At 40.7% G+C, this 12,234-nt stretch overlaps 1 protein-coding gene across 2 annotated transcripts; it reads right to left on the reverse strand.

Annotated features, from left to right (window-relative positions):
• Positions 1 to 1,449: 1,449 nt before the first annotated feature.
• Positions 1,450 to 12,070, reverse strand: chrnd (cholinergic receptor, nicotinic, delta (muscle)). Of its 2 annotated transcripts, none has more exons than XM_005460949.4 (12): positions 11,712 to 12,070; positions 9,909 to 10,054; positions 9,739 to 9,783; positions 9,464 to 9,573; positions 8,531 to 8,686; positions 8,250 to 8,362; positions 7,706 to 7,906; positions 7,182 to 7,293; positions 6,082 to 6,121; positions 5,273 to 5,483; positions 4,902 to 5,020; positions 1,450 to 3,410 (listed from the first exon to the last, which is right to left on the reverse strand). In XM_005460949.4, the coding sequence occupies exons 1-12, from the start codon at positions 11,767 to 11,769 to the stop codon at positions 3,228 to 3,230; spliced, it is 1,494 nt and encodes a 497-aa protein (XP_005461006.1). In that variant the 5' UTR covers positions 11,770 to 12,070; the 3' UTR covers positions 1,450 to 3,227. The 2 variants fall into 2 exon arrangements, with proteins under 2 accessions (XP_005461006.1, XP_003456298.1); XM_003456250.5 differs by having other exon boundaries at positions 6,082 to 6,196; positions 11,712 to 12,065.
• Between the last annotated feature and the right edge of the window lie 164 nt (positions 12,071 to 12,234).

Below are 12,234 nucleotides of genomic sequence, written 5' to 3' on the forward strand. Positions count from 1 at the left end.
CTGACAGTCTTCAGTGCGTGGCACAACTGTATTTCTGGACACGCTGACGTTGTTGAAGTCCTGCACTTTTTTCGGGCACATTATTTCAGTGACTTTAACGAGGCAGCGTTTTATGAGGTCTCCATCTGAAAAAGGCTTGCCATGTCTTGCGATGAGTTGGGCGACCTCATAGCTGCTATTGGAGCCTTTTACTGGACAATTTGAGCACAAAAAAAAAATACTGTTGCTGACCCCGCAGGAGAGCTACCCTTTGCTTTAATTCCTGCTCTCGCTCAGCACCAGTGTAGGATGCATAGGCCTGATGTTTGGTTTCATAATGACGTCGTACATTATACTCTTTTATAACTGCCACAGTTTCAGTGCAGATCAAACAGACACACGTCCCCTTTAATTCTTTGAAGAAATATTCACTCGCCCACGGTACCGTGTCTGAAATTTTCTGCACTCACTTTCGACCTTTGGCTTCTTTGGTTCTGCCATGTTTGGTAACTTGGGGTAAATTTCTTCTGTGATTGTCCTTTTTGGTGGAGCAACTGCCTTGATCAACAGCAGCTCCCCCTGGTGTTAAAACTAAGAAGTGCAATACACTCAAGCAAAAGTTGAAGTGCGGGCCATTTTCTATTCTATTTATAAAATTACTTGAGGGCCAATTGGGGCCCGCGGGCCGCACTTTGGACACTCCTGCTGTATGCAGTCAGCTCAGATCAGACGCTGCTGTGATTTGAAAAATGCTGACCCCTGGTGGATAAGGTCTTAATTACAAGAACTAGTTCAACTTGATTCGCTTGTACTTGTTTAGTCTACTAAACAAGCGATAGACTAAACATGCTGTATCAGTATTATTAGAGGTGGGGAAATGGACCATAAGCATCTTTGTCTGTTCAAAGATGTTTGATGAAGGACCATCACTGAGAACTCTTAAAAACACCGTTTGTAAATCAGCAGTCTTGCCTTTGACAATCTGTTGTGTTTAAAGGATGTGCTGAATGTGCTGAATGTCCAGTTTTATTCTTACTTGATGTGAAAACATCCCAGTGAAAATGTGACCAATGAGAATCACTGTCAGTTTAGACAAAGGTTTCAAAACAACCACAGCTGTTAGTTTGTGTGTGTAAGCTAACAGCTAAAATAATGTTAATTATTTGTTTTTAGCAATTAGTTTTTTATGTTGTTCAGTCTAGAAAACATTTTTGGCCAATAGTCTGACAGTATTATTATCACTATGATCACAACACGTGAGAGAAAAGCTAAACACAGATCGGGTTCAGCATCTAAACTGCTGATGCAGACCTCTATAGAGCGGGGGACGTCACGCTATCACGAGGGGCTGACGTTTTTCTGGCATAATGTTTAACACTGAAATGTTTCCCATTTAAAAAATTTCAAAAACACCTTTTGGATTGATATAATATATTTTTGTAATTTGCTGATATTTGCACAATTGATTTGTTTTTCATTTGAAATTTTGTTAAAGTTTTTGAATGAAAATGTGAATTTCTGAAAATGTCTTAATTATAAAACAGTGGTCGCAAGGCAATAAGATTTCTGCCATAATGTATATGTAAGTGAAGAACTGAGACTTTATTTTTTCAACCCTGTAATACTTAGTGTATCATATTTGATACATCACATTACATCATCACTGCCATAAATTGCAGAAAAGTGCCTTTAATATCTGTCTGGTGGTTTAATAAACACTCCACTTTCAAAACCTTTGAATTTTCTGCCAATTATTTCCAGGTTCAGGCTTTACAGGGCTGACACAGTCCAGTCCAGAGACATCATCTCTTCTTGTGTTTTAGTTCCAGCAAGTTTTCCACATACATCAAAAAAGTTTGTGGTATAGCTGGTAAAAAATGAAGTGTGTAGGGAAAAAAATAAAGTTTTGCTTTAAAAAATATGGAGGGGGGCAGGTTCTCCAAGTCCACAGCGGGTTCAGCTCCAGGTGGTTCTTACAGCACCAGCTGGTCCACCTCCTGTCTGCAGGCAGCCTCGTCATCATCCTAGAGCAGAACCGTGATGGTTTCACAGATGATTCTGCTGAGGTGCTGTAACATTAGTGTAGAGGGAGAAGAGCAGGGAGAGAGTGCACCCCTGTGGGAGGCCGGTGCTAATGGTCTATGTGTGGGATGTGATGCGCTTCAGCCTCACCTGCTGCTGCCAGTCTGTCAGGAAGATAGTGATCCACTGACAGGTGGAGGCAGGCACAGTAAGCTGGGTGAGCTTCTGGTGGAGGATGTCTGAGATTATGATGCTGAAGTCCACGAACACCATCCTGTCCTACGTCCTGGCTTGATCGAGGTGATGCAGGATGTAATGCAGCCCTGTGTTTTCAGACAGCAGTGCATGTGACAGTTTGCACCATGTTCCAGAGAGTCAGTGCATCTGTCTTCACTGTTCAGTGATTAACCCTCAATCCTAAAGTCAAGAGTGCTTAAAACTCAGGAAACCCCATGGGATCCACTCGATCTTAAATCTTCACTCTAATCAAAATACAAGAGAATGCAACGTTTTTACTTGAACATTTTATGGACCTACCTGCCAGCTCATGTTTAACCGTTTCCTGAGCAGAGCTGGTTATAAACTAACATTATGCCAGGTAATGTAGGACTGAAGTGTCCTAAAAATCACACTTAAACAGTTTTTTTAAAGGTAAAGTATCTCACATGATATGAGAGTTTATTATCCAAGTCTCAGAATCCAACAAAGTTACATCCACTTTACAGACTGTTGTACTAATGCTGACTAACAGCAGCACTTACTGACAGAAAGGTGCAGGATATCCTCACCAGCTCACCTCGATATCTGTGTCACTGGTCATGCATTCGAATTGGGAGAGTTAAAAACATAGAATTTAACTGACTGCAATATGCAATCTAATGACATCTAGTGGTGACGTTTTACACACCGAACCTTGGAGTGTTTAAAAAAAAAACACTCTTTGGTTTATGCAAAGAAAAAAAGGTTAAAGAGTGAAAGTGAATATTCTCAGCCTGGCTGTGCTTAAAAAACTGCTGGTTCAATCATTGTGAACAGAACAAATCATGTCAAAGATTTCTGATTATAAATCTTTATTCAAACCACAAACACTGGATTAAATCAAATAGTTATTCATTCAACACAAGAAAACACACACAGCTACAGTATTTTGTCATACAGAGTAACAAACCTCAGGATATGAACACAGTAACAGCGCTCTCTGCTGTGTTGGGTGTTTTTGTTCATGTTTACAGCAGACGTGCATGGTTCTCCATGTAGTCATGCGGGTCTCCTTCAAAGGGCAGACGTGGAGGACTGTTGCAGGCTCCCATCAGGAAGATGATGATGGTGCCAAGGATCATCACAGGAGTGATCAGGAAGAGGCAGAGACGGTCCACAGTGCGAGCGATGCCGCTCCAGTTATCTTTCTCCTGTGACGACACCAGCGAGGGCAGAGTTTTATGTTTCACCTCATTTTTTATTCAATAAAAACAATAAAGCCATAACCAAAGGAACTAATGAGCCGCTGAAACAGCTTCTAGTCCTCTCATCAGATGTTGTTACAGTCTGGCCCCAGAGCCAAGAAGAATGAAGTCAACACAGCAGTGAAAAATCTGCTGGTTTGGGGACTCCAGTGAACCACAGTGGAAGATTCGGAAGAGACGTGAATCTTCCCAGCAGTGGCCAGACTACCGAAATTACTCCAAGAGCACATCAACGACTCATCTAGGATGTCACAAAAGAACATCTAAAGAACTGCAGGCATCACTTAAGGTCAGAGTTCACGATTCAACAATAAGAAAGTGACTGAGCAAAAATGTCATCCATGGGAGACATCCAAGACGAAAACCACTGCTGACCAACAAAACATCTGGATGATCCCCAAGACCAGATGTAACGGGTTTGACTCCTGTTACATCAGGTTTTAAACGAATACAACTTTTCAGTCAAACATGGAGGTAGTGTGATGGGTTGGGGCTGCATTGCTGCTTCAGGATGTGGACGACTTGCTGTAAATGATGGAACCGTGAATTCTGATCTCTACCAGAAAATCCTGAAGGAGAATGTCCGACCAACAGTTCATACACTGAAGCTCAAGAGCACTTGGGTTATACAGCTGGACGATGAGCCCACCTGAGAATTTCTCAAATAACAGAATGAAAGTTTTGGACTGGCTTTGGAGTCCAGACTGAAATCCAGTGGAGACGCTGTTTATGCTGAAAAACTCTCCAATGTGGCTGAATTCACACAATTCTGCAAAAAAGAGTGACCCAAAATTCCTCCACAGTGATGTGTAACATTTGTTTTTATTTATTACTAATGCATGAACCTTCCTCCTAAGGGTGGCACAACCAGTTATGAGGCTTAAGGGGCGATGACTTTCACACAGGGCCAGGTCGGTTAGGGTAGCTTTTTCTCTTTATCAATTAAACCATCATTTAAAAACTGTGTGTTAGATTTGTGTTCTCATGAGTAAATATATTAATTTATCTTATGTTGTAAAAGACGTTTTCTGATTGTCATTTTATTTTGGAAATGATTTTATTTTGGTGATTATAGATGACTTCACTTCCTGTTCCTTATGTTGTGAAGCGCGAACTGCTAAAATGAATGTATGGTTTTCCCTCCTGTGCTGCTGACAATAAAAGAAACGGGAAAAGTAATCAACCAACCAAGTGTGTGCATTATTAAGAGAACATGACCGAAGAAGAAGAAAACTCTTCGAGCTCAACACTGTGTTTTGTATTTTCTAGGATTAACTTTGACAAATATTAGAATTTGTTTGTTGACGTGTGGGAAATACTGAAAAGAATGCTAAACTTTTTCAAATTTTGATGAAAACGTGCTAACATTTTTTTTACACAATTCAAAGCATCTGGACTCGTGCAGAGCATCGTCACGTTCTGGTTGTTCGCGCTCACCTCGTTGTATTCGTTTTTGTTGCGCATGTGTTTGATGATGTAGTTCGCTCCGTCCACAGCTGGCTTCATTTCAGAGTACAGCTGATCCGTCACACCTCCATCATCCTGGGGTTTCACCACTACACACACACACACACACACACCTCAATTTAAACATCCTCTCTGCAGGTTTTTACTGCAGAGTCCACTGATCACTTACACGACCAAACAACTGGCCCCAGCAGCATCAGACTCCAACACAAAGATGCAAAACTACATGTAACACTGATGTGCTGAAGCCTGGCGAGGAAGGCCACATCACTACATCTGATTCTGATTTCCTGTCTCAATAACGCAGCATCTTATAAACACACTCAGGTGACGGTGCGTACATGCTGCGTGGGTGACTCGAGTGGTGAAGCCGTGTCTCTCCGATTGTTTCTCAAACATCAGCTCGCTGCGAGACTTGACGGTGTAGTACTCGTCCGCTTTGGCGATGTAACCCACTGAACTCGATCGTCGCGGCAACGCTCCCTCCCACGCTGGCTCTGCCTCCGCAGGGTGGGACATGAGCAAGAGCCGAGGCAACCGTTCGAGGAAAAACTGGACGTGGACAGAAACGTGTTTATTTAAATAAAACTCAGAAACCTTTCAGTTTTATATTTAATACAGTACTATTACTGTATGGCCCTATTACAGTACTATACTGCAGTGTGTCTGAAAGCTGATGCATATATTGGACAAACAAAAGTAAACCAAATATAAACAAATGAATTTTAATGCCATAAATATTCTTTAAAAAATGTAGTCATTGAATTAATGCTAAAATGAGCCATAAATAGATATTTGTAGTATTTAATTCTGTAGTTATGTACCTTTATATTGATTCTCCTATTTTTGCTTTTGAATTAATTTTACTTTATTATGTTATTTTCAGCTGTGCTGCCTCAGCACTGTCAGCTTGCTGGAAATCTCCTGAGTGAATCAGTGAATACACATCAATAAGCAGCAATGCATTAAAATAAGCTGGGAAAATATTGTGAGAGAAAGACGCAAAGCAAATAAGTTCTGAATAAATAAATCAGTGAGTAAATAAATACGTTTTAAAAACATGCAACAGATATTTAAAATAAATGCACAGAAATATTCTTTAAGCTGCTGCTTAAAATGTGTAATATGTTTGCGTGCGTGCGTGCGTTACCCTCTTGGTCCACTCAGTCATGACGTGCGTGCTCGGCGTCCTGAAGTGCAGGTTGAGGACGACCACACAGTTTAAAACGACCACAGTAACCAGCACCATGATGAACATCAAATACCTGAGACACAGTTTAACTGGTTTAAGTACGACTTTATTTATTTTTTCCCTCTTTGGTCTATTGTTTCTTTCTTTTTTAAATTAAATACACATTATTTTCTAGTTTTTCTTTTCTTGTTATTTGTCAGCGAGTGTTTACAGACTGGGAATTTAAAAAAAACAGCAGTCCATATTTGGAGAGTCTTCACCCCAAACAGGAAAACTGTAACTCCGGGCATCAAACTGGCTCCAAAGCAAACAACTGTCCTACACCTTACTGAACAAATGATGCACTTCCAGGATGCAGACTCTTTCTCTAAGTTGTCATTATTACTTCAGTCTCGTTTGAAGGCTTCTGTCCTGCAGTCCTTTCCTGTGGAGGCCTCTCATGACTCTCTCCTTTGAGACTACAATTCCCAACTCGGCTGCTGGACGTCACATATCTCAGTAGTTTTTCGTTTGCTTCCTACCTCTGCCAGGCTCGTTCTGTCCTGCGTGTCTCTGAATTTCTTGACGACACTTCTCACTCCAGTTCATGACACACGCTGTGATACTAACTTTGAATATTCATCTCCTGCGTTGTGAGCGTCAACGATTCTTTTTCTCAAATCTAAACAAATGTATTTGGTTTTGGCCTGACGCTTTCTCAGGTGACATGTTAAAGCCTTGTTGAAGTTTTTATACTGCATGTAAACTATTTAACTCTATTCTACAAACTTTGAGCATTGCAAAGTTTAAGCACCTCCCTGCACAGCAGTGGTTTGTGCTCTGGCTCAATAAAAAGCGCTTCAGAAGGCTAATAACACTGACCCTGGTAACTCTGACTGTTCTCGGAAATAATCGTGTTGCTGCGTGCAAACAGAAATCATTCATGTTTACTGAAGAAAACTAGCATGTTTAGAAATACTGTGTTGAAAATCTGTTAAAGAAGCACTTGGAAAAGCTTAAATTTGAATCTAAAGCTGATGTTTCCAGCTGTTGTTGGGAGTATGTTTTGTACTTCTTACTTAACAATAAGCGGAACAGACATGGAAGTTTCTGGCAGCCTTTGAGAGATCAGCAGCAGGAAGACAGACTGAGCGAGCAGCACAGAGATGGACAAGGTCATCTTCTCACCACCTGCACACAAAACGCACAAACAGTTTCAGCAAGTGAAGGAAACCAGTTCAGACTGGAATCATTTTAAACCTCTAACAAAGTATTTCTGAGCAGTTTAAGAGCAAAGAGTTTGCACATCGGCTCTGTTTACACTAAGACCAGAGGAATCGACAGAAGATTCCCAATTAAGGTGATTTCTGACTTTTTCCCAGATTAATGTTTAAAAATATAAATGATTTAATTATAGTTTACAAATACATTTAATCTGCCTTGCTGCAGTTTCCTGTAAGCTTTCAGAGTTGGCACATTTCTCTGTCTTATAAAAAAATAAAACTGAGTGTGTCTCTGTGCATGTCAAGGAATATTTGCACAGCCCAGTAACACCACAGGTTAGAGAGAAATGGTTGAAATTGCTCTTTAAATGTGCACTGACTGTCAGCGGGCAGGTAGTAGACGAGGCAGGCCAGGAAGGAGATGAGCACACAGGGAATGATGATGTTGACAATGTAGAATAGAGGTTTGCGTTTGATGACCAGGTAGAAGGTGATGTCCTGGTGCTTGTTGCTGTCCATGGGGATGTGCTTGTAGATGTTTCTCTTGGCCGGCCGGTGGACGATCTCCCACTCGCCGTTTTCTGCCAACAGAGGGTTTACAACAAGATGCAAAACTCAAGACAGGAAGACCAGCTACATGATCTTTATGTGCAAGTTAAATCCTGACCAATACTGTGGGAGGAGGTGTGATTCTTTGTGGACAGATGGATGGACGGACACTTTGCCAGATGAGCTAAAAATATATATTTGGACAGGATCGAGGTGAAGCTTTACTGGAATGATGGGAAGAGAAACGTCTTCAGAAGGAAACATTCATGAAGTCTATCACATCATCGGTCAGACAGTTACAGTATGGCATGGGCATTTCTGACAGTGAAAAGTAAAGTGTGAAAATAACACTGGAGAGCAGAAAAGAGCAGCTACCTGTCCAGCTAGCAGGGTCAATAATGACCCACTCTACTGTATAGTTGGCGACTTCTCCGGCGTATTCTTCTTTCAGGAGCATCCGGATCTCTTTGGCATTGTAGGTCAGAGAGCTGCAAAGCACCGTGAGAAACATGGATTAAATTAATCTGAGATGTTTTCAGGAGAAAAACACCATAAAAACTTTGTAGATTTGCTTCACAGCAGACTATAAATTCTGATTTACGTGTAAATTTGGATGCATAACTGTCAACAGAGAGCTTTAAATAATTCTTTCTTACGTGAACTTGAGCGTGCAGTTCTGCCAGTCGAAGGGGAAATATCTGACGTTGATGGAGCAGGAGGAGCGGAAGATGGCCGGTGGCAACCAGTAGCAGAAACCATTACTATACACCAGTACATTACTGTAGTAGGCCACTTCAAACTGGGCATCATTACTGAAGCATGGAGGAAGGAGGGAGGGACATACAGTTAGGAAAATCAGTTATTGAATAATGATTGATTGATTTTATTTTGCCTCTACTTCACCACAGTGGGTTTTAAATCAGTGCAGACTTTCAGCTATAATTTAAGGAGTTCAACACAAAGTGCAGCCTTAAAACGCCAACCAATTTCATACATAATTACCTATTGTTGGTGGATTAATGATCTCACACTGATTTGGTTTTGCAGTACTGTGAAAAAGTTTTTGCCACACTTGAATGTTTGAGATCTTTAAACAAATTTTAATGACAGACAAAGACAACCTGAGTAAATAGAAAAATGCAGTTTTTAAATGATGATTTTAATTATTAAGGGAAAAAAACTGTTGTATAATACAAGAGCTCCTGAGGTTCAAGACAGCAAATTAACGGTCAAACAGATGAGAATTAATGGTTCCATCAATTACAGCAAGTCGTCCAGAAGCAGCAAAGCAGCCCCAAACCTTTACACCACCAGCCCCATGCTTTTGCTGTTGGCTTGGTTTAACGGCAGATGTAACGGGACTCAAACCTCCCAAAAAGTTCAGCTTTTGTCTCATAAATCCACAGAATACCAGCAGTGGTTTTCACTCAGGGGGGCAAAAACAGGGAAAACCTTTTTCCCTTAATAACTGGGATTATCATGACAACATTTTTTTCATTTACTTTGGTTATCTCATAGATGCTGACAAATACATCTAAACTTTTTAAATTTTCATTGGCATAAAAATGAGTTTTTGTGTGTGACCTCACTTGTTTTCCAGAACGATCTCCGGCAGCCACACCATGCTGGGCGGCAATCGGAGTATCTCAATGCCACCAAACTCTGTGGAATTCCACGTCAGCCGGTAGTCAGTCCACGTCTGCCATAACACACACACACACACACACGCACACACACACACACGCACACACACACACACACACACACACACACACACACGCACACACACACACACACACACAGAAGTAAATGAAGAGCTGCAAGTACTGAGTATGAAGATGTAAAAGAATGAATTGTTACCCACAATTTCCAGCCACACGTTCGTCAGCAGCGTCTCATCTACTTCTTTCTACAAAGGAGAACAAAGACAAACATCGAATGAACTCTCCTCTGAATCTGTTTAATTTAAAATTTGATCCTAACAGACACATTTAAAGTCTTAATGACAGGATAAACTACACAGAAGCTGCGAACCAGAGAGATGAGGTTGGAGAGCGTGAGGGCGAGGTAAACATCGACAACATCCTGCTGCTTCTCGACGGGACGCAGCTCCTTGTTGTATCCCATCTCTTTAAATACGTATTCAATGACACGCTCCTCTTCGTTCCTGCCATTGCACTCTAACACACACAGATTAAAACACACACATTTTACAGCTGTTCATATTCTCTAAGCTGCTTCTACTAAAACTGCAAGAGATTATACAAAAGTCCAGCAGGCCAACAAAGAACACATTTCAGTATTTAAGAAGAGCAATCCAAACCTGCTGAGGAGCCAGTGGGCAAAAAAAAAAAAAATCTATAGTTGGAAACCTGGAAACCTAGAAACCAACCACTACTGTAAAGGAAGTATGAGAAAAGCAACAGTAAATCTGTTTTTATAAGTTAAAAGAAAAAAGCAACTTTACTTTTTTCTACCATTTTTCAAGTTATCTTTTATCTTTGCACAAAGATGTCAGCTTTCATTGTTTTCTCATATTCCACACACATAATAATCTATTATTAAAAACAACAGCTTTCTGATTTTTTGCTGTTGTTAATAATTTCTGGTTGCAGTCCAATGCTTTTCAGGATATTTATGATTAGACGGGCCACTGTTTTCCTTGACTCGCTGCTCACTCTGACACTTCTGACCCTGTTCAGAGTGATTTTAATTCCAGCTCCTCTCCTCACCTCTCAGCCACGCCCCTTAAAGTCATTTATTGCTGAATATGGAGGGAACACACACATAAAAAAAAACACATGCCTTTCATATTATACTGCTAATTAATTCAAGTCAATTTTTCAGTTCAATTCAGTGTTACTTACACAGAGATAAATCTCAACAGCAGTCACGTCAAGGTGTTTTATATTGTAAGCTAAACTCTTTGGACTGACCAGTGCTCAGAAATTAAAATCTGAGTCTTAAGATCAAAATAAATCAAACGGTATCACCAGTGACAGTTTGGTTTACAGTATGGGGTCTGATCCCAGTATTAGTCCCAAGCTGAACATCAGAGTGACTCCACCTGCTCAGGAGATGATACTCTTGAAAGCTTCAGCGTTGCTTCCTAATGGACTTTCAGCTCCTGTTTCCAAGGTCAAACATAAACTCATCTCTAAACTCAAAGAATGTGCTGCTCAATTTAGAAATCCACAAACCCACAAAGTCCAGTTGACATCTTCTTTGTTTTTAGTTTGTTTTTGATTAACAGCCAGCCCTAGTGACACAAATACACTGTAAACAAGCATGACATTCACAGAGGAAAACAGACCGGATCCAAGCGTGTGAATGCTTCATGCTGCTCGGATTTCACAGTTGCTCTGCAGATCCATCGAACACGCGGCTGCTGTGATAACCGGCTTCCCATCCTACAGCTCACCACACAGCAGCGCTTTGATTTTCACCAGTCTGATTCACCAGTCTGCTGCACATCGCTGATACATACGCAGTTTACATTTTTCTATTTGAGATGATCTAGCTGATTTTTCAGTAACGAGGTTTTAATTTAGATTAAAAAAAAACTCTGTGCTGACTCAATACCCAAAACAAAAAAACACTTCCATTTAAGAAAAGCTTGAAATAAGTCCAACACAAAAGTTTTAGTCGGTCACATAATCAATTAACAGACCAACTGCTTTAGGTGTAGATTACATATTACAATAAGAAAAAACTTTGACTTATTCAAAACTTTTGACATCCTGCTTTAAGATTAAAGATATTTTCAACCTTTAAAATAAAAGATTTGCTCTGAAAACATTTTGTCAGGTTATCATCTTAACTTTTCCAATAACTTACCCGATGAGAGCAGTGTGAGCAGGAACAACGTGGCCAGTGCTGCACGCTGAAGCTCCATGGCTGAGTGGAAGTGAGAGGTCAGCGTGCTTTTACCCACCGACCTCCTGCCAGAACCCGAGAGGCAGAGTGACAAACAACAGCTGCAGACACACTGAGCAGAAAATAGAAAGCACAGAGCAGGCCTGAGCCGCCGGCTGCTGTCACCTCCACCCTGTACGGGAAACAGAAAGAGCCACGAGGAAGGTCGGATACACTCATCGCCACACAAGAGCTGAACTTTCAGATTCACATGAGAAAAAGCTCAAACTGTGGACACGACGGTCATAGTAAAGTTACAGTGAACCTCTCATATGTAAACTGTTACCAGTCTGCACACTGATAATAAACATGGAGTTTTAAACTATGAGATCTGAATATTTGAAAAACAAAATAAAAAAAACACTCAGTTTGAGACTTTTTTCACTCTTGGGTCTGAAAACATCCGTCAGCTCTATAAAAATGCAAATGATAATTCAGAATTTAT

Source organism: Oreochromis niloticus, linkage group LG9, assembly GCF_001858045.2.
Source record: "Oreochromis niloticus isolate F11D_XX linkage group LG9, O_niloticus_UMD_NMBU, whole genome shotgun sequence".
NCBI lineage: Eukaryota > Metazoa > Chordata > Actinopteri > Cichliformes > Cichlidae > Oreochromis > Oreochromis niloticus.